General features: G+C 56.1%; 2 protein-coding genes across 5 annotated transcripts; one reads left to right on the forward strand and one right to left on the reverse strand.

Moving 5' to 3' along the window:
* The first annotated feature begins 759 nt into the window (after positions 1-759).
* SH2D3A (SH2 domain containing 3A) lies at positions 760-11,566 on the forward strand. Of its 3 annotated transcripts, XM_086699291.1 has the most exons (10): positions 760-889; positions 4,260-4,396; positions 5,904-6,253; positions 6,627-6,703; positions 8,284-8,768; positions 8,893-9,008; positions 9,181-9,355; positions 9,434-9,545; positions 9,826-10,011; positions 10,873-11,566. In XM_086699291.1, exons 2-10 carry the CDS (start codon positions 4,328-4,330, stop codon positions 11,031-11,033), a joined length of 1,731 nt encoding a protein of 576 aa, XP_086555417.1. In that variant the 5' UTR covers positions 760-889; positions 4,260-4,327; the 3' UTR covers positions 11,034-11,566. The 3 variants fall into 3 exon arrangements, with proteins under 3 accessions (XP_086555417.1, XP_086555415.1, XP_086555416.1); XM_086699289.1 differs by having other exon boundaries at positions 8,863-9,008; positions 9,826-10,990; XM_086699290.1 differs by having other exon boundaries at positions 9,826-10,990.
* Positions 11,567-11,758: 192 nt separating this feature from the next.
* Positions 11,759-20,718, reverse strand: TRIP10 (thyroid hormone receptor interactor 10). 2 transcript variants are annotated; one of them, XM_086699287.1, is made up of 15 exons: positions 20,567-20,718; positions 19,261-19,376; positions 19,119-19,175; positions 18,125-18,272; positions 17,981-18,043; positions 17,661-17,765; positions 17,404-17,532; positions 16,670-16,816; positions 16,361-16,555; positions 15,132-15,299; positions 14,748-14,857; positions 12,850-12,982; positions 12,478-12,623; positions 12,278-12,399; positions 11,759-12,158 (listed from the first exon to the last, which is right to left on the reverse strand). In XM_086699287.1, the coding sequence occupies exons 1-15, from the start codon at positions 20,588-20,590 to the stop codon at positions 12,010-12,012; spliced, it is 1,812 nt and encodes a 603-aa protein (XP_086555413.1). In that variant the 5' UTR covers positions 20,591-20,718; the 3' UTR covers positions 11,759-12,009. The 2 variants fall into 2 exon arrangements, with proteins under 2 accessions (XP_086555413.1, XP_086555414.1); XM_086699288.1 differs by lacking the exon at positions 15,132-15,299.
* Positions 20,719-21,032: the final 314 nt, after the last annotated feature.

Raw genomic sequence — 21,032 nt, forward strand, 5'->3', positions numbered from 1 at the left:
TAGTTGCGGCTAGTGCTTTCAAAACTGCTATTATTGTGAGCTCTCAATAAACGTGGCTAGAGCGTCCTTCCTCTTGTTCCAAATCTTTCCGTGCTTGCTCCAAGCATCACGATGGAAGCCCCCCTCCCACCTCCTTCCTCCCACCAGGGAAACCACCTGAATGTCTCCCCACCGTGAGCCCCCAGAGTCGAGCTCCTCTCCCCTCGTGCTGTTACTGGTGGAGGCTGTCGTGTTTTCCCGCATCTGTCTCCACAAAGCCCGACACCCACTGGAGTTCCCTTCCGGGAAACCCAGGGGGACGGTCTGGAGGAAGCGCACCTCTCTCTACGTCACAGCAGCCGTCGCCCCCGCGCTTAGAGTGAGCCCGTAAAGGGCCGGCCTGTCCCCCCGCGGGCCCCTGGGAGGCGAGGAGAGAGACACCCCTTACCACGTCCCTAGGGGTCAGGGATACTTGGGACCAGCCTTGCGGGAAAGAGAGGAGCGGAGCTCTAAAGGGCGGGACTGAGAGAGGGAAAAAGAGCGTGTGGGCGTGGCCAGCTCCTGGGGGCGGAGCGACGCCCCAGGCGGCGGGGCCTCGTGGAAGCGGTGGACGGGGTTCCCAAGGGGGCGTGGTTTATGGGAGGGAGGCTCTCTCCGAAGGGGGCGAGGTTAGCGCCAAGAACGCCTCTGAAGGGGTGGGACGGGGCGCGGGGGCGGGGCCAGAGCCTGGAAGGCTACCGTTGGAGGCGGGGTCCTCGGGGGCGGGGCCAGGTGAATGGGCTCGGTTCCCGCCGGGCGCGGCCGGAGAAGGTTGGGCCCGCTGGGGCGGGGAGGGAGGGGCCCGGAGCCGCAGAGCTTTAGGCTTCGTCCCGGCCCCAGCCTCTCGCCAGCTCCGCGGGTCCCGGCCCAGGTGAGTGAGGGGACGCAGGTACATCTGGAATCAGGGGATTATTGGGGTGGAAGAGTCCTCTCTTTTCCAGGTGGGGCCCCCGGCCGGAAGGGAAGGTCGGGGTGTCGGTCCCCGAGCAGCCGAGGACATAGAAGGGGTCGCCGAGTGCCTGACTGGGTCGCTGTGCGTCACGCGTGACCGTGTACCTGGACGTACCTGAAAGTGCTCCTCTAAGCGTGTTACCTGTGGAACACGGAAAGCCTCCAGGCTGCCACTTTGCCTGAGCAATCTTTTTAAAGCACAAACCAGATCGCGCCCTCTCTCATTTAAAACCCTTCTTTAACCCCCATTGCATCCCACTAAGATGAAAACTCCGGGTCCACCAGAATGGTCTCACGCCTGTCGACCTCGCCGCTCTCCACTTAGCTGGTTGCTCAGTGCGTTTCAGCCACAGTGGCCTCTTGATGGTGTAAAATGTTAGAAGTAAGCTCCATCTCACCCCCAGGCCTTTGCACCCGCTCTCCCGGCCCCCACCACCTTGACTGCCCTTTTTCCAAACCTTTGTGTAACCGTCTCCTTCCCTTTACTGAGATCTCAGCTCCAAAGTCCCTCCATGGAGGGAGAAAGCTGCCTGATTATACACTATTTACAGTAGCTGCCTCCTCCAACCTTCTTTATCCCACGCTCCTGTTTTATCGTCTTCAGTGATTATTCTTAGACTTTGTCTTCTTCATTCATTTGTGTGCTGTTTGCTGTGTGACTTGCCCATGAGGCAGCACCCGGCAGGGCCTTAGTCACATTCATCACTGTATCTCCCGGGTCTAGAACAGGTCCTGAACACAGTAAGTGCTCAGCCAATCAGCGTTTGCTCCATGTCAAGTCTGACTACCCATGTCTATCTGTGTCCATGTGTCTGTGTGTAGGGGGCTGCCCCCCTGCATATGTGTGCACACTGGCATGGTCTGTAGGGCATGAATAACCCTCTTCCCTTCCCCATGGTTGACCCTACCCCACCCTCTTCCTGATTCTGCTCCCTTCTCTCCCCTGCCCAAATATCCAGAAATTATTCCAAAGGATGAAGGGCAGGAGGATGACTTGGTTGCCCTGAGTCTGACCTGTGCCCACCCTGAGCTCCTCCCTCATCCCAGCTCCCCTCCACCAAACTAGCCAGAGCCTTGTCGGTGACCCACCTGCATGCCCACTAAAGAGGGCACAAGATAGAGGGAGCTGAGGCTAGGGGAGTCGAGACAGAGGCTGGCCTGGCCCAGCTGACAAACAGGAAGTACACAGGCATCCAGGAGGCACACCTGGCCTTTCAGGTATGCAGCACCTGGAGCCAGCTCCCTGCCCAGCTCCCCACCCCTAAAGCCACCTGGGGCAGGTCTGGGAACTTCCTGCCCGGTTCTGGCCCTCAGCCTTGCTGACTCAGGAAACGAGAATCCTGGTGCTACTTCCCTGCACAGCCAGGCGCAGGAGACCTTAGGGGTGGAGGCAGTGAGAAGCAGACCGCCTGCTTCCCTCCCACCCAGAGCAGGTTTTCTCCACCAGACTCCAGACACACAGAGCCTGAGGCCTGCACAATATCAAGGGAGCCCCAAAATGTCAGAGACCTAAATTTGGCCACAAGAATAACAAAGCGTATGGGCTCCAAAATGTAAGAATCTGCAAAGGCAAAATTGCTGTTTGCTGACATTTCTACAAAATGTGACGTTTTATTGTCCTTGAAAATGGTATTATGTTGGAGAGGGGCCTGGCCGGCTCAGTCAGAGGAGTGTGCAATTCTTGATCTCAGGGTCGTGAGTTCGAGCCCCACATTGGGTGTAAAGATAATAATAATGACAATAATAATAATAATAATAATAATAATAAATTTAAGGGGCACCTGGGTGGCTTAGTGGGTGACTCTTGATTTCAGCTCAGGTCATGATCTCACAGTCATGAGATTGAGCCCTGTGTCCAGCTCCATGTTGGGTGTGGAGCCTGCTTAAGTTTCTCTCTCTCCCTCTGCCCCTCTCCCGCTCACATTCACTCTCTCTCTCTCTTGCAGAATACAAGAATGCATACATAAAGTTTTTAAAAATGGTGTGACATGGGAAAGCCATGTATGGGTCAGATGTTCCTACATCCTAAGAATTCTTGAGTGTGCACATAGATGGCTAAGAAGCTATAGATTAATAACATAGATTCCCTCTGGCCTGGAATGTTCTTTCACCTGGCTCGCTCCCTCAAAATCCTCCCAGTTGGTACTAATTGAGACCCTCCCGGGCCACCCTATGGAAAATCTTATCTCCACCCCTTGTAACTTCATATCCCATCCCTGGCTTTATTTTTCTGCTTATCTCTTTGTAATCTATCTACTCCATCATCTACTTATTTATTTTCTTCAAAATATTCTTTTAATGTTTATTTATTTTTGAGAGAGAGAGAGAGAGAGAGAGAGAGAGAGGGAGAGAGAATGCATGTCGGGGAGGGGCAGAGAGAGAGGGAGACACAGAATCCGAAGCAGGCTCCAGGCTCTGAGCCGTCAGCACAGAGCCCAACGTGGGGCTCGAACTCACGAACCGCGAGATCATGCCCTGAGCCGAAGTCGGATGCCTAACCGACTGAGCCACCCAGGTGCCCTACTTACTTATTTTCTTGGTTGCTCTCTGCCCCACTAGAACAGCAACTCCCCAAGGATGCCCCTGTCTAGTTCCTGCTGGGCCTCTAGTGCCTAGAGTATGTACCTGGCACACAGTGAGTGCCCCATAGATATTAGTTTGAGTGAAATAGTTAATGACATTTCTGTAAAATGTCATCTGCATAAAAATCTCATTACAGGGGCTCCTGGATGGCTCAGTCAGTTAAGCGTCAGATTCTTGGTTTCGGCTCAGGTCATGATCTCATGGTTCAGTTCCTGGATGGAGCCCCACCTTGGGCTCCAAGCTGATAGTGCAGAGCCTACTTGGGATTCTCTCTCTCCCTCTCTCTCTGCCCCCCCCCGCCCCCGCTCACGCACTGTCTCTCTCAAAACAAATAAACAAACAAACATTCTTTAAAAATTGCATTACATTTGAAGGCAATGTCTAGGTCTTCTCCCTTTGCAAGAATACCAGTGAATGCACAACTGTTTGCATGAGATCACAGCCAATTCTAAGTTAATCTTAATCATAGCCCAATTATATGTATCTACCATATATAATGTATACATATAAGTACACACATATATAAACAAAATCTGCTGTGTGTATATATATATATTTTGACTGAATAACTTGTTTAATTTCGAATATGGCTATTTTATATATATACAGAGAGAGAGAGTGGCATTGTAAGGCTTGAGGACCATGGAAGGGCTGACCTGGCCACTAAGGAAGTTCAGGAGGAAGGAATAATTATTCCCATTTTACAGATGTGGAAGACTGAGGACTGTTGCAAGTACAGAGTTCAGCCCTTGTACCCTCTGCCCCCAAGAGCTCCATGCAGGTGCCACAGGATGGAGAAGACTTCGCCAGCCAGCCCTGGTACCACGGCCCCCTGTCCCGTCAGGTACCTCTGCTTCCTACAGAGCCTCAGGACCGTCTGATGGGGAGCCTCTCCCGCCCTGACTTGCTGGGGATTCCTGGGTCCTGGATGAGGGACTTATGGTCAAGGTCTATTGGAAGAGGTGGCTGAGGGTCTGGGGACGAACTTTGGTTGGTATCATGCCACTCCTTACACGTAAATGACCATTTTCTCTGGGATGGTATGGACAAGGGTGACAGAGATTAAGTGGGTCCTAATGCTCCCCCCCCCCCCCCCGTCCGACTCCTTGGCTTTGCTTGTCTTTCCCTCTGGGTCCCGAGTACCTGTGGCCACCAAGACCCCATTTCCCTCTTTTATTACCTTCACTGATTACTCTTGGACAATTCACGTGTGCTTGCCTCTCGTGTATCTTGCCCACCAGACGGCGCAGGGCAGGGCCTTGGTCTCACTCATCCCTGTGTCTCCAGGGTCTAGGACAGGTCCTGGCACACAGTGAGTGCTCAATCAGTATTGAGCAGTCACAGCATCTCCCTGTCAACCCAAGTCTCCCCAACCCTCATCCCCAACTCATTTGTCACCCTCGGGAGTCCTAGGACCCTGGGCATCCAGTCAAATTGTGAGAGTCAGTATTGCTTATTGGCTAAAATGCCACACCCTGGAGCCAGACCTCCTGGATTCAAACCCCAGCTGTGTGACCTTGAGCAAGGTATTTGACCTGTCTGGGCCTCAGTTTCCCCATATGTGAAATGGGAGTAATGGTATCTACTGCTTAACCTTGGTAAAGGATTAAATGAGTTCATATGCCTACAGCATGTAGCCCGATACATAGTAAGGGCTATATGTGCGTCCACCGTATTTATCGTTCAGTCCCCAGCCCCTGTCCCCAACTCTGCTTTGCCTCCCCCTCTGGTGTCACGGCCCCCAGCCCCTATTGTGGTACCACCACCATGGCTGGCATAAGACTGCTTAAAACTTTTAATAAAGGAGGATTTCCAGGCCACAGTCAGTTTGGAAGGATCCAGCTAATGGCATTTTTGTTTGAAGCCACGTTTGTGTACCAAGCCTAGTGCATTTACTCAGGTGGAAAGCTGCTTTGGTCAATGTCAGCCAGCACTATGAGGTGGTTGAGGAGTGGGGAGTGCGGAGCTCCAGAAATCGGTCAGGATCCGGGCTCTTTCCATCTTGTGGCTCCTCCTTCCACCAGGGCTTTGGGGACATTCCCTGACACGTAGGGGCCAGAACGTGCAGGATTGTGCAGGAGGGGCTTGTGAGCCAGGTCTGGACGTTCCCAGCTGCACTTCTGCCCTCCTCCTATTGGCCAGATCATATTGAATGATGACAAGCTGCAAAGGAACCTGGGAAATGTACTCCAGAGGGGTGCCCCTGAGAAAAGGGGGGATGGTTTGGTGTAAAACTACCCCGTCCCTGGGGTGGCTTTTCTTGGGTGGGGGCTGGCTGGGGGTGGGGCATCACCATTAATTGCTGATCTGGGCTCATGCCTAAGCCCTCTGCCCCTGTCCTCCTTCCCCAGAAGGCTGAGGCCCTCCTTCAGCAAGATGGAGACTTCTTGGTTCGTGCCTCCGGGTCCCGTGGGGGCCACCCAGTGATCTCCTGCCGCTGGCAGGGCTCAGCCCTGCACTTTGAGGTGCTCCGTGTGGCCCTGCGTCCCCGACCAGGCCGACCCACAGCCCTCTTTCAGCTGGAGGATGAGCGTTTCCCAAGCCTGACCTCCCTGGTTCTCAGCTATGTGACCGGGCAACGTCCGCTCTCCCAGGCCACCGGGGCTTTGGCCTCCAGGCCCGTGATACGGCAAGGACCTATTCGACGCAGCTTTAGTGAGGACACCCTCCGAGGCAGCCCAGCTCTGACAGAGTTGCCCAGGTAATCACAGGCTCCCTACTTCTCAGATGACATCCAGTTCCCCCCAGAATTCCTCTACCTGGGCACTAACCGCTATTGACATTTAGGGCCGGATCACTCTTGCCTGTGGGGGGTTGTCCTGTGCATCGTAGGATGTTGAACAGCATCCCTGGCCTCTATCTATGGGGTGCCCGTGGAATCTTCTCCACCCCACCCCCTTGTTGCCACAATGAAAAAAAGATGTCTCCTGACCCTGTGAAGTGTCCCCTGTGGGTAGGATATCCTGGTTGAGGTCCACTGATCCTGAATGAGTGGATATAGGGTTTTCTGGGCATCAGTGGGGGCTGCCCTGCTCAGGGTGGGACTACACGTCTCCCTCATCTCTGTCCCCCAGGACTAGAAAGTGGAGTGACAGTCAGCCTGCAGGGCTGGAGCACATGGGGCGGTCAAGAGAAGATCACTGTGGACCAGGTAAGGGTCCACCAGGACAGCACATGGCTCAGAGATGGCTGTGCCTCTCACTGCCTGAGTGATATTGGGCAAGTGACTTAACCTCTTGGAAAATGGGGACAATAATGCTTTCAAAATTGTCATGGTGATTAACAAATACACAGGAACTTTGTGAGGGCTTTAAAATGTGGGTTTATGATTATTCCCAGAAGCTCTGTGTGCTCTGACCGTGGCTGACCTCTCTAATAACTCCTGCCACACCCCTTCCTCACTCCAGCCACACCGTCTTGTTGCTGCCTCAGGATCTTTGCACTTGCTATCCTCACCACGGGGAAGCCCATTCCCCTAATCTTTTCCTGACTGACTTCTCATTTAACTTGGTTTCTCAAAGCAGCTGACCCTAACCGTCCACCCTACGATTCTCCTTGCGGCTTGTCTGTCCCATCTGTCCTGCCTCCCCCCATTCAACATGAGCCCTCACTGCATGCCAGCCACTGGGCTAAATGCTGAGATATACCACTCACCAAGGAAGACAGAGATCTCTGCACAGGTGGTGCCAGCATCCCATTAAAGGAAGATGGACATTGACAACAAAAATGAGTCAAGTTGGGGTAAACTTAAAAGTAAAACAGGCAGATTGGGAGGAGAGGGATGAGAGTATTACAGTTTTAGTAGTAGTCCGGACAGGCCCCGTGGAGAAAGATTTGAAGGTGGTGAAGGAAGAAATGATGTGACTATCTGGAGGTAAGAGTGGCCCAGGGAGAAGGAACAGCCAGTGGGGTGTCTGGGTGTCTCAGTCGGTTAAGCATCCGACTCTTTGATTTCGGTTCAGGTCATGATCTCATGGTTTGTGAGTTCAAGCCCTTCATCGGGCTCTGGGCTGACAGCATGGAGCCTGCTTGGGATTCTCGCTCTCCCTCTGTCTCTCAAAATAAACAAATAAACTTTAAAAAAAGAAAAAAAAAAAGGTAGGAAGAGCCAGTGCAAAGGTCCTGGGGCCAAAACAAGAGTTTGAACTGTCGATTCAGCCAAAAGGAGGTGAGTATAGCTGAACCATCTGAGATTCAGATATCAGGGGCCTTTTTTGGCTACTGTGAGAACTTTGGCCTTTACTCAGAGTGAGCTAGAACCATGGGAAGGTTTTGAGCCCCTATAAGAGGGTCTACGTATATGCTTGGCAAATACAGAGCCTCCCAAAAGTCTGGGTGCAGCTTTGAGTTCTAATAACCTCAGAAGTAGACACATCAGAAGCTTAACAAAAGACATCATTTGAAAGTTTGATCAACTCTGTGTCTTTGGTGCTTTTGCCGTTTTGTGAATTTTGAAGAATTGTTTCTGTTTTAGTTTTGTATGTGCTTCCCATCTTTAACCAGAGGGCCAAAACCAAAAGAATTCAAGTTTAAACCATAGTATTCAGAATTCATACATAAGTGTCAAAGAGAGTTCATTTTCAAACCATTGGTAAGTGTATCGCATTTAGATCAATGAAGTTTTTAAGTTCAAACCCACCCCAAGATACCTAGTTATTGACGACATGAACCAAGAGGGCCCCAGCTATCTTCTCTGTGTACCCCCTTCACTCCCTCTTGTTTGACCCCTAGAAGCCTCAGCCATGCCCATGTGTGCCCTCCCTCGGATGGGTAGTGACCCCGTGTTGCTAAAGACCCCAGCTCCCCTGGGGTCCGTTGCTGACAGCCTCAGGGCCTCCGATGGGCAGCTTCATGCCAAGGCACCAACCAAGCCACCTCGAACACCCTCGCTGGTGCTGCGTGATGCGTCTGGACGCCCCCCAACGTACTGTGAGCTGGTGCCCCGAGTGCCCAGTGCCCAAGGAACACCCCCTGGCCCCAGCAGCCCGGAGACAGAGGCCCCATGGTGGGAAGCTGAAGAGGAAGAGGAGGAAGAGAGTAGAAGTTTTGCAAGACCACAGGCTGAGGTCTCTTTCTGCCCCCCTAACAACCCCTCCTGCCTGCTGGGCCCCCAGAATCGGCCCCTGGAACCCAGAGTCCTGAGTACTCTCCGTGGCCTGTTCCTGGAGCACCATCCTGGGAGCACTGCCCTCCACCTATTATTGGTGGACTGTCAGGTGGGTCACCTACCAGGTCCCTCCTCCTTAGACAGGGGCTGAAGCCAGGCCAAGGCCGAACGGCACCTCAAACCCGTATACTCATTCTGCTCAGTTGACATCCCCACTAACTCCCGCTGCCCAGGCTACAGGACTTCTAGGAGTGACCAAGGCTCAGCGGGGTGCCATGGGGGTTGCCTCTGGCCTGGAGCTGCTCACGCTTCCCCATGGGCATCGCTTGAGGTTGGAACTTCTGGAGAGGTGAGCCAGCCGCCTGGAATCCCCAGGGTCTTCAAATCTCGCCCCATTTACAGTCCCCCAGGGAGGAGGTGAGATGGGTGGGCATGCCTCCCCCCCCCCCCACACACACACGCCTCAGCTCCGAGTTACAAACCTCCCACTGCCCCCAGACCCTTGCCCTCCACTCCCGCAGACATGAGGCGCTGGCGCTGGCTGGGGCTCTGGCTGTGCTGGGCTGCGCAGGCCCGCTGGAGGAGCGCGCGGCAACCCTTCGGGGCCTGGTGGAGTTGGCACTGGCCCTGGGGCCAGGGGCGGCGGGGGACCTGCCTGGACTGGCCGCGGTCATGGGCGCCCTGCTCATGCCCCAGGTGCGTGGGGAGCGGAAATGAGGAAGCCTGAGTGCAGGGAAGAGGGAAGAGGAAGCATATTTAGGGCTCCTCCCCCAGGTGTCCCGGTTGGAACGCACGTGGCGCCAGCTCCGAAGGAGCCACACAGAGGCCGCGCTGGCCTTCGAGCAGGAGCTGAAGCCTCTGATGCGGGCGCTGGATGAGGGCGCCGGTGAGTGGCATCACTCGGAGGTCCACACCAACCTTTAATCGCAATCCCGATCCAGCTTTAGGCCCCGCCCCTGTTTCTGTCCTAGGCTCCGCCCCCAGTCCTAGGCCACGCCCCTGGCCCGGTTGCTCTGTTAGGCTCGAACCCGTGTTCCTGGGCTTCTGAGGGTCCTCCTCGACTCTAGGAGGACCTAGACTCTAGGGTCCCTCGACTCTAGGGTCCACCCTCTTCACCCTAGACCCCACTTCTGCCCCAAGCCTAGCCCAGAGCCCTTCCCGCATAGGACCCTGCGACCCCGGCGAGGTGGCGCTGCCGCACGTGGTGCCCGCGGTGCGCCTGCTGGAGGGCGAGGAACTCCCCGGGCCGCTAGACGAAAGCTGCGAGCGGCTGCTGCGTACCCTGCACCGGGCGCGTCAGATGGCTCAGGACGCGCCCAAGTTCCGCGAAGCGGCGGCCCGGCGCCTGCGAGGTGAGCTCCCCCTCTGTTCCCGGCTGCCAGCGCGTCCGGACTTTCCGAGCACCCCGCATGCTCTGACTGTGTGCCCCAGAGCCCACCCGGCCAGGGACCAGAGCCTTCCGCCACGCCTCCCGGAGTCCCACCCAAACCGGGCCGACCCGGCCCCCAGGGAGTTCTCGCCCCAAGGCCGCGCGCGTCCGAGCCAACAGTGTTGACAGGAATATTGCTGTCCACCCCAAGAGAGGCCCCGGAGCCACGTCCACGGAGTCCCAGTCCCCGACTCCCACCTGAGATGGCCCTGCCCCCAGAGGATCTCGATCCCCCCAGTAATGCCTAGCCCTCTCCAAAATGAGTCATTTCCTTCGGTCTGGTAGAACAGCACCCCCACTGCGTTCAGAGCCATTCCTCCCGTGCTGGGGGAGGCCCAGCCTTCAGAATCCCCACCTGAGTTACTCCCGCTTTCGCTGGCCACCTTAGCTCTCTTCTCTCCAAAAAGGCTCAACCTCCCCCAAAATGTGCCGTGCTGGGTGGCCCAGACTCCAAATCTTGCCCCCTCCCCAGGCGGTTCCACCTCCAGGCACAGCCCCGAGGCCCCCTCCCAGCCCCCACCCCAGCATCACGCACCTGGAACAGACTGCTCCCATGCACCCTGGCGCAGTTTGTTTCCACCGAGCTCCTTAGCCACCCCACCCCGATTCCTGCAGCGACTCTGAGAGCCCCCTCCCCGCCAACCCCGCCCAGTTGCCCAGAGCTTCTGGACAGAGTCCCTCCAGGTCCCTGCTGGGAGAAAGTTCCCCTGGGAGAAGGCAGGTGCAGGGAGGGGCAAGGCTGGAGCCTGGGCCCTGCCCCCAGCCCTCCTGGCCCCGCCCCCAGGATTCCGTCCGGACCCGCAGCTGAGGGAGGCCCTGACCACAGGCTTCGTGCAAAGGTTGCTCTGGGGAAGCCGAGGCGTGGGGGCACCGCAAGCTGCACGTCTTGAGAAGTTCCAGCGCGTCCTCAGTGTCCTTTCACAGCGCCTGGAGCCGGATGGTTGAAAGCACAGACCCCCTTCTTCGCACGGGGACACCCATGCAGTTGCCCCACGCTGCTCACGCAGCCAATCGCAGTGGAAACCCATTCTGCCTCACAGAAAGTGGGGGCCAGATTTGCAAGAACCCATCCTGCTCCCTAAAAGTGTACATGAATCCTAGCGTGAGGGACGGCCTCCTTCCCCCGCCCCCCCACTAGAAGACCCAGGTGTCTGGAGGCTCTGGACCCCCTATCCCAGCCCCCACCTCCCCACACTGTAACCTACAAATGGTGAACATGAGGCTTCTGATAGGACGAGAACTTGCAGAGCTCTTAGTCGGAAGCCAGAGTTCAAATGCTTTTTAAAAGCTGTGTGACTTCTAGCAAATGGCTCAGCCTCTCTGTGTCTGCCTTCAACGTAAAAGTGAGGCCGTGTACTTTCTGGGGGTTGTCACGGGGATTAAAGCTCGGGAGTTTAGGGATCACGGGTGGAGAACGCCTGGCACGCGGTGGGTGTTCAACACTGCCTTTTCTCAGTAAAGTTGCCACGAACAAACACGGCAAGGACGTTTGGTGCTTTATCCCCTACATTGAAGTCACAGACAAGCACCCAGCTCTGGGGAAGTTTTGTCCAAGGTTTGCCCAAGTTTACTTCCCTTTCTTCATGCCCTCTGTGGCCAGGAAGGAGGGTGCCATCTGCTTATCCAGCCTCGGGATCTAAATCTACCAATAAGGCTCAGACTCCAAAAGCTTTAGGTAATTTTTTATATAAAACAAAATGGCCCTAGCCCAGCGGCAGGAAGAAAAGATCTGAAACACGAGTATGTACATCAACAGTGGAAGGCACAGCGGGTCCGTTCGGAAGGGGTGGAGGGTGGGGCAGCAGGTTACACGGGTCTCGGCTGAAGCCACGGGGGCAGAAATAAAGTGCGTAGGTCCTGGGGCGCCCCGTGGCCCAGAAGCAGCAGCCAACAGCCCCCTTCTTCCCGCCTGTGGCAGGGTTCAGTTGAGCGTGACGCGGAGGTAGGAGGTGGGCACGTAGCCCTCACCTCCCTGTTTCCGCCTGACCCGGGTCCAGCCGTCGCCTTTGTCCTCCTCCATGAGACTGAGGTCTTCACCCTCGGCCATGGAGATGGTGCCCTCACTGGACCCTGTCATGGAGTAGCAGTGGGCTCGGATGTGCGTCCCGTGCCTTGAAACAGAACCGAGCCAAAAACACCACCCCCTGCCCAACCCACCCCATCAGCTGCGACACACAAGCCGTCCTCACCTTCAAAGTGGTAGATGGCCACACAGTGACCTATGGGGGATGCTGGTTCCTCCTCAAAATCCTCATCAAATTCTGTGTAGATGGGGGCATCCTGACCCTCCTCTGAGAGGGGCTCTTCAGAGCTGGTTGGGGACAGCGAAGCGGGTAAGGATGGGCCTCCTGGGTCCTGGGGGCAGACCCACTCTGTCCCCCCCGCTCACCTCTCCTTGTTATCCTGTGATCTACTGTTGTTGCTGTTGCTGCTGTCTGGTGGGGCGCTGGCTGGGGGGTCTGGAGGCCGGGTGTGGCGGCCCAAGCTGTCTCCCCGATTGCTCAGGACTCGGCTCTCTGCCTCTGCCAGCCAAGCCTGAGAGGAGGGAGCCACGAAGTCAATCCCAGGGCAGGGCTCCTCCGCGGTCGGCCCACTCCGGGCCTGGAGGTTCCCTGAGATCACCCATGCACACCCAAGGCTGTGATGAGACACAGCTGGAGCAACCCCCCTCCCACCAACACCTCCCTGTCCCCCCCCCCCCCCCAGGAAGTGACTCAGCCAGGCCCGCTGGCCCCCACCCCTCCCCAGGGTCTTCCCTGACCTCATACTTCTGCACTTCCAATTTGAGCCGCTCGATGTTGTTCAGGGTTTCCGTGATCCGGGGCTCCAAGCTGGCAGGGTCCCCCATCTGGGGTGTCTTCTCATATACATCCTTCATTTTCTTCAGGGCTTCTCTAGGATGACACAGACAGATCGGAAACAACAGTCCCATGGGACTCAACAAGCCAAAAAAAAAACAAAAAAAAACACACACACCAAAAACAAAACATGTGCTTTGCTTCAAGGAACAAGTAGCAAGACAAGAGGTTAAATCTCAAACGTTAGTGCTTCACTGCCTGGGTCTGAATCCCAGTCTGGGCACATATCCTAGCGAGTCTGGACTAAGTTACTGAACCTCGGTCTCAGGATGCAAATCTGGAACATCGGGGATGACGATACGTACAGCTCACGGGAGCTCAAGACTATAACAGTGCCTTTATTTATCCAAATACATACAGAGTACCTATCACATACCAGGCGCCGTTCCAGGCATCTGAAATAATAGCCCTAAACAAGCCCTAATCAGGGTCCTGCCTCTGCTCAGTCTCAGGAAAACGTGGGAATTCCAGTGAATCTACGTAAAGGGTTTGAGACAGTGTATGGCATAGGGTAAGCACTCTATACATGCTAACTATCATTATCATTAGCCTCCCTCCGGTCCCTGTCTCCTCCAGGACTATATACACAGGCAGTAGTAGTGACAAGCATAGAGCTCTGGAGTATGGCAATCCTGGTTTCAACTTCTTCCCCGTCCTAATACGGGATCCATGTTACAGATGAGAAAACTGAGGTACAGAGAGGTGGGCCAGCTGGAATTCAAGGCCGGTCTGTCTTGGCTCCAAAGCTGCCCCCTTAACCCCTCTACCATAAAAACCCAGGGACGACAAAGTTCCATATGGAACCCTACACCAATAAAAGTTTTTGTACAAGAGGTTCTGTGCAAACGGCAAAACAGAATTTGGCTGCCTGTCCACAGTGGCAAACGTCATTCCTATTATGTAAGGGGACTGGGAAGAGAATCTTGTTGCTTGGAAGAAGTGAGCAAAGATTTTCTTTTTTTCAATCTGGCAGATTTTCTATTGTTAATATTTTAAGCGTTTGAAGTATTAAATAGGTAACCATATGGTTTTTTTCTTTTAGCCAATTAATGTAGTAAATGAGACTAATAGACGTTTTTATATTGAACCATCTTTGCATTACTGGGATAACACCCAATTGATTATGACTCGTCTTTTAAGAAGGTCGTTTTTTTGGGCGCCTGGGTGGTTCAGCTGGCTAAGCGTCCTACTTCGGCTCCGGTCATGATCTCACGGATTGTGAATTCACGCCCCACGTTGGGCTCTGCGCTGACAGCCTGGAGCCTGCTTGGAATTCTCTCCGCCCCTTCCCTGCTCGTGAACTCGCACGTAGTTTCTCTCTCTCTTTTTAATAACACTTAAAAAAAATTTTTTTTTCTCCATTATGGTAAAATACACAGAACACAAAATTCCCCATTGGAACCATTTTGAAGCATCCAGTCCAGTTCCGTTGCATTAAATTACATCCACGCTGTGTGCAATCATTGCCACCACATGATACATCATTTTTAAAATACATCATTGGATTTGTTTGGCTGGGATTCTGCATCTAAGATCATAAGTGAAATTTCAATTCCTTGAATTCTTGCTAACCGATATGGGAATGGATTCCACCAGCCTCCTAAAGGAGCTGGCAGCTTTCACTTTTTCTGTTTGCTGGAGTGACTTAAGAGGGGAAGTAACGCTTTCCTTTTCAGTGTGGTAGGAATCACCTATAAAACCACCGAGGCCTGGGGTTTATTGGCAAGATCTTCGAACACCACTCCGGTACAGTTCACTTATTATTGTATTTCGGTCATTGCCTGCCTGCCCCCAACCTTACCTCTGGTCAACCTCCTTCTGTAGTTCACGGCTCCGTTCTTCAAGCTGTTGCTGAAGTCGCTTTCTTTGCTGCTCTGGGGGCAAGTGGCTGAAATCCTCTGTCACCACTGTCTGCAAGGTAGGAAGACACTGCGTTTGGGATCAGGAATGCTAAGCTTCCAGGCTCTTCTACATTGCTAAGACACACCAAGTCCACCTTCCTCCCCACCCACGGTTCTTGGGGGGCAAGGCCATGCACAGAGCAAAGCAGGTCCGGGTCTGGCAACCGGAGGAGCGGGCCCGGCCGGCGGCAGGAAGCGAGCCCAGGGTCCCGCCACCCAGCTGCTGGGCGGGCTGGGGCCGCCCCCTCCTCCTCCTCCTCCTCCTCCCCCGAGGCCTCACTTACCCCACGGCTGCCTCGAAGGCTGCGGAAGGATGCTAGCCGCGGTTTGACCGACTTACTGATCTCACTCAGTATGGCCAAGGGGTCGAGGCCGGAGCGGGGGGATGGGGGTCCATTAGGCAATGCCGAGGGCAGGGGGCCCCCCAGGGGGGAGAAGGGTGGAGGGCGTGGCTACCGGCGGGGGCAGGGGAGGGGATTGGGTCAGGAGGGGTGGGAGGATGTAGAGAAGGAGGATGGACGATGGACGTAATAAAGAAAAGAGAAAAAACAAAATGGAGAAAAGAAAAGAAAAAAAAAAAAAAAAACGGTAAGAAAACCAGAACTCAAGATGCACAATCACACACAGAAAATGCATGCAAAGAGCAACATAAAAATCTGGGATGTGGTGGGGAGGACATTAGACTGTGAGCCAGAAGGCTGGACCCCTCCCTAACCCCCTATGTTGCACCACCGTTGAATCCCATATCCAGTACCTAAGAATGGGGCCGGGGGGTGGGAGGCAGGGAGGCCCAGGTTTCCGTGCACCCAGCTTTCTGGGCTCACAGTCTAGAAGGTAGAGGGAGATACATGCAGGAATCAAGGTCTCAGACAGGTACGTGGCCACAGAGGTCAAAGGCAAGCTAAGAGAAGGACAGAAGTCACGATGGATCAGAAGGGTTACAGGTGGGGTTTAAGCTGGGAGAGTCTCATGTACAAATTGAAAAGGGGTATCAAATTATATGTCAAGAGGGATCAAAAATACAAAACAGGGGTCATGAGATATAACCGTGGGGCCGGGGGACGGTGTCTGAAGATATAACCGTGGTGGGGGGTGTCTAAGTTATAAAACAGGAGTGTCCAGGTATGTGCTTGATATTAAAAGCCAAAAACCCCAAGAAAAAACAGCCTGAGGGTCACAGGCCTGGAGTCACATTGGCAGGATGGAGAGACTCCAGGGGAGTCCCCAGGGCCAGCGTCTCGAGCCCTCATCCAGCCCTGAACCCCAGAAGCAGGTCTTCTCCTAGCATCCTGAGAAGCAGCACACAGACACCACAGGCCCCCTCCCTGCACCCCACTCAGCCTTGGGGGACTCCCAGGCCAATCACCCGGCCGCCTCCCTTCCCTCCAGCCCGGGCCAGCAGCCAAGAGGAAAATTCCTGCCTGGGACTCAGCGTCCTGGCGGCTGGGGCTGACTCAGTGGGGGCCCCCCTGTCCCTACTCACATTCCCCGTCCCAAGGGCCCCGGCCCCCACCTTGTTCTTCTTGCTGAAGGGCCAGCGCTTGGCACGGCTACGGCCCGGGCCTCGGAGCTCAGGCCGTCCATCAGAGGGGGTGCCCAGGCTGCTGTCTGAGGGCACGCGGTTCATGGGCTGGCTGAAGTCTTCGAATTCCACGTCACCCGGGCGGGCGAAGCCTGACTTGTGTAGCTCAATTAGGACCTGGGAGTCCTGTGGGGGGCGGTGGGGGGCGGGGGGGCAGTCAGGGGCAAGACGAGATGCTCAGCCTTTGGGGTCCTCCTACTGCCCACCTGTCAGCCCCCTCACCCGGGACCAGACACCCACATTCTTGGCATCTACGGCATCCGCAGCCACCTTCATGCCCTCTAGACACTTGGCAATGATGGGTACCACCTGCAGCTCGGCCTCTGACAGGAGCCCATACCCAGCCCCCAGGTGGGTGGCCCGACGCTCATCCATGTCCTGAAGCTTCTGCGGGGACAGAGACAGGGGCACTAACGAGGGGCCAGCAGCAGCGATCCAGCTCACAATCGTGATGGGGCTCCACCCTGGCCCAGCCCCGAGCCGTCTGGTGGGGGAGACACAGAATCAAACGGACCCCACCCCAGGGTGGTCATGGGAGGAGACATGGGACAGGGGAGATTTCAGAGAGGACTTTGAGGAGCTCCCGCCTTGCCAGGGGAGTCAGGAAAGGCTTCTCAAAGTGGGTGACCGTGCTCAAAAAGCAGACCTCACACAGACACTGCCAGTCCCAGGGTTGGGACAAAGAGTAGACCAGAAGGCTGAAGAAGAAGAGGGGAAATGCGAGACCTTTCAGAGGGCAGGTTAGAGCTGGAGCTTAGAAGAACGGACAGAGCGTTCCAAAAGGAAAAGGAAGACGTCCCTGGCAGAAAGAACAGCTTGAGTAAAGACAGAGCTCGCAGACCCTGGTTGTTTTTCTAACCGCTTTTCAGCTGAGAGATCGGGACATTGCTGCTGAGGTTCCGACACGTGTGTAAGAGTCGATTCACTCTGGGGGGGTTTTCAGGAGGATGGGGCTGGGGGCCTGGGACACTCACGTCGAATATCTGGGGCATCTGGGAAAAATAGAAGTGGGCCTGGTCGCGGTTGAAGCGCTGTAGTTGGGCTGCGTACTCATTTTTGCTTTCTTCTGCCATGTGACTTCGAAGGTGGGCTTGTTGCTTGGCCTGAGGAGCATGGAGGTAGAAGTTGCTGCCGGGTCCTGGCCGCATCCCGGCCAGACACACCCCCCCCCCCCCCCCCGCCTCCCGCCCCCATCTCCCCTCACCAAGCCCGTCCCAGACCCTGCAAGTACCTTCTCCACATCAGCCTTGGTGGCATTGATATCCTGATCGAGTCGCTCAGCAGTCTGGGCTGCCTTTTCAGCCTCTCGACAGTCACGCTCAAATTTGCGCTTACTCTGTGTTGGGGGCAGAACCAGAAGGAGGTAGTAGGTTGAGACAGCAAGGTTTCAGGGACTGGCGGAAAGTGACCCAGCAAACGGGGGATGAGGGGCACGGCAGAAGCCCCCAGGGGAGAGGGCTGCAGGCCAGACAATGCAACAGCTCCATGGATCAGTAACCCCCCCCTGGCCCTCAGGGACAGAGCCACCCTTCTCCACACCCACAGACTCACATTCTCCAGTTGTTTGAAGCCACTTTCCAGCTGCTGCTGGGCCCGACGGCCTTCCTGAAAGTGCTGTGCCAACAGAAGCGGTTAGGCTCACCTAGGTTGCGGTAAGCGGCCCCTGAGAAGACCCAGGGAGGGGGAATCGCTCACCATCTTCCTCTCGTGTTTCATCTCCTGTGAGTACTTGGCCAGCTCAAGACACACGCGGACGCTGAGGTTCTCGGCCACCAGCTCCCGCTGGCCCGCAAAGTCATTCACCTCCTGGAGAATCTGCACGAAGGACTGTTGCTGGCTGAACCTGGGGCAGGATGGGAGGGGGCAGCAAGCCAAAGTCAGGTCCCCCCCGGACCCACCTCCATGTAGGAAAGGGAAAAAAAAGCCCCAACACATTCCTCCCGTAAGCAACCTTAAATTCTGGTCCATATCCCTTACCCCAAACCCTTCAGTGGGATACATGTTGGAACTCAGAATTGTTCAGGTTTAGAAAGGGGATATAATGCTGATGTCTTTTTGCATCACCCCAGTGGGGTCAGAGCAGCATCAAACACAGTATTTTTGCAGCCAGAGGCATTAATATTCACACTAAGTGGGATAAAGACCGAGGACGTGATCAACATCAAGTCAGTTTAGGTCAGAGGTTGTTGCCAGACAAGTTACCCACACAATCTTGATTTCTGGAGCTTTTTGGATTCTGGAACTGGGGACCTGGGGTAAAGCGAAATGCTCCTATGACACTTACTATTGCCTAGGCACCGTTTCAATGCATTATCTCAGTTAATCTTCGCATGCGCCCTACAAGGTCACCATCATCATCCCCGTGTCACAGGTGAGGAGAACAGAGGCATAAAACAGAAGTCAATTGCCCAGACTCACTCATTTAGTAACTGTTAGAGCCTCTCTCTCACTTGATAGGAGAGTAAAATGGAAAACTTGAGTCAGTTGCCCAAAGCAGGTGGGCTAGAAAGGAGTGGATTTAGGATTCTGACCCAGGTAATCTGGCTGTTGCAACCATGCCCAGCCCTCTAGGTGGGATCTGAAGCAAGAAGTAAGGGACTTGCTTGGGGTAGCCTAGTGAGGGAGAGGAAGTGAGACCCACACCCCCGGGGCCCCCAAATCTAGCCCTGCAATCCCTCTCCGTCCTTACTTGGATTCCGGGTCATCTTTGGCAGGTCTCTTGGGCAGGTATTTTTTCACCAGGCTCCTAACGGAGGGAGGCAGAAAGGCTGAGCCCCTGGCCCTCCAACAGCTCCCCCAAGCCCCGGGGCGGGTCCACCGTAAGGTCTCACCTCAGTTGCTTTGCATAAGCCTGCTCCACCTCGGTCCGCTCTTTCACGAACTTCACATATCTGTCCAACAGGTCCAGCCCCCACTGCGTGTGCCGCTCGAGCACCTCAAACTGATCCTGGAAGGAGGTGTGGGGATCCGGAACAAGACGCTGGGACCCCACTGCCGGCCGACCAGGCGCCGGAGAGGCCTGAAGGCTCTGGGCTCGGAGAAGGAGTGGCTTCCCGGCCCCGCCCCGGCGCGGCGCGGGGGGAGGCAGGAAACCGGCGGGAACCCCCTCCCCTTCCCGGGAAGGGCCAGGGAACAGGGGCGGGGCCCCAGCCGGACTACAGGGTCCCCGTCGCCTGACCGCCAAGAGGGGTGTGGAATGGGGCAGAGCCACTCCCCCCTGCCCTGGCTCCCCTAATCCCCCCCCTACAAGATTCCGGAAAATCCGGCCGGCCCGGCGTGAGTCAGGCCAGAGGGGCAGGGTTCCCTGCAGCTTGGGGGGCCCAAGAATGTCCAGGGGACAGGCCCCATGTTCCCCGGTTCGCCAAGCTTCCCGGGGTACCCTCCCGATATATGACTCCGTCTCCCCCACTGAGTCCACTGCACCTCCAAAAGAAACGCCACACCGAGTTGTGGGGGAAGCAATCTAGCTATCCCGCTGCACCCAGGAACCCAGGGATGCCACCGCCCCCATAAAAAGGAGGGGTCAGAGGTATGGGTTAGGATACGGGGGAATTTCTGGGGCTTCCAGAGTAGGGATTAGAGGTGGCCTGGGGGCAGCCCCTCCCTGTGCCTGGGGCAGGTTGGGGGAAGGGACTGCGAGGCGAGGCGAGGCCTCGTAGCCCCCTCCCTCCCCAGAGGGTCCCAAGCCCCTAGGTGTTGATTGGCGGCGCCGGAAGGGCGGTCAGAACTTCTAGGTCCCACGTGGGGTTGAAAGTGGCCAGAGGGTCCCCTCCCCCGCCCGAGCGGGACAGGCGGGCGGCGGGCAGGGACCCAGGGGCCGTAAGATAAGCCGCCGGCCCAGCCAGGGTGCTCAAAATAGGTGACCTCGCCCGGCCGCCCCGGCCTTGTGCTAGGACTTCTGCCCTCCTCATTCCGAACCCCGCGCTCAGTTTCCCCACTCCGCTCCTGCACGGTCGCCCTCCGCCCCGGGCGTCCAGAAACGCCCTGGGAAACTCCGAGAGAGGGCGGAAAGCTGGAACTCCAGGGGTCGCTGAAGGGGAGAGCTCCGAGCCCCCGCTAAGGTGTTGCAGGAGCAAAGAGGGAGGGGGTCTGGACTCCAGAAAGAGAGGAACGTGGGGCAGGGCCGATCGGACTCACCCACAACTCGGTGCCCCAATCCATGCTGCTCCCGCCGAAGCCGCCGCCGCGCCCGGTCCCCGCCGCCCGCCGCCGGGAGACTCAGCTCGGGGCGGCGCGCCCGGCCCCGCCCGCCAGGGCCCGCCCACTCCAGGCTCGGCCCCGCCCCCGCGGGCCCTGCCACGCCCCCATCTGCGCGGAGCCCCTGAACTGCGCCCTGAAGGCGGGACCCCCCAAGGAGGCGGGGCCCAACGGACGCCCCGCCCCTTCTTAAAGGAAAGTTGCCACCCGATGCCACTGGGCCGACCCCTTAAAGGACCCCCACCCATTTTCCAAATCCGGCCCCTCTGATCCTCTCCACCCCTGCCCTGCCTGGGGCTGTTCTTACTTTTCTCTTTTCCTTCAACCAACCATTCCTTAAAGGGCCAAGACATTAAAACCCCAACCCGACAGGTCCTTCCTCCACCCCTTCTGTGTAAGAACCTGA

The sequence above is a fragment of the Puma concolor genome, chromosome A2, assembly GCF_028749965.1.
Source record: "Puma concolor isolate L17-30 chromosome A2, mPumCon1.1.hap2, whole genome shotgun sequence".
Taxonomy (NCBI): domain Eukaryota; kingdom Metazoa; phylum Chordata; class Mammalia; order Carnivora; family Felidae; genus Puma; species Puma concolor.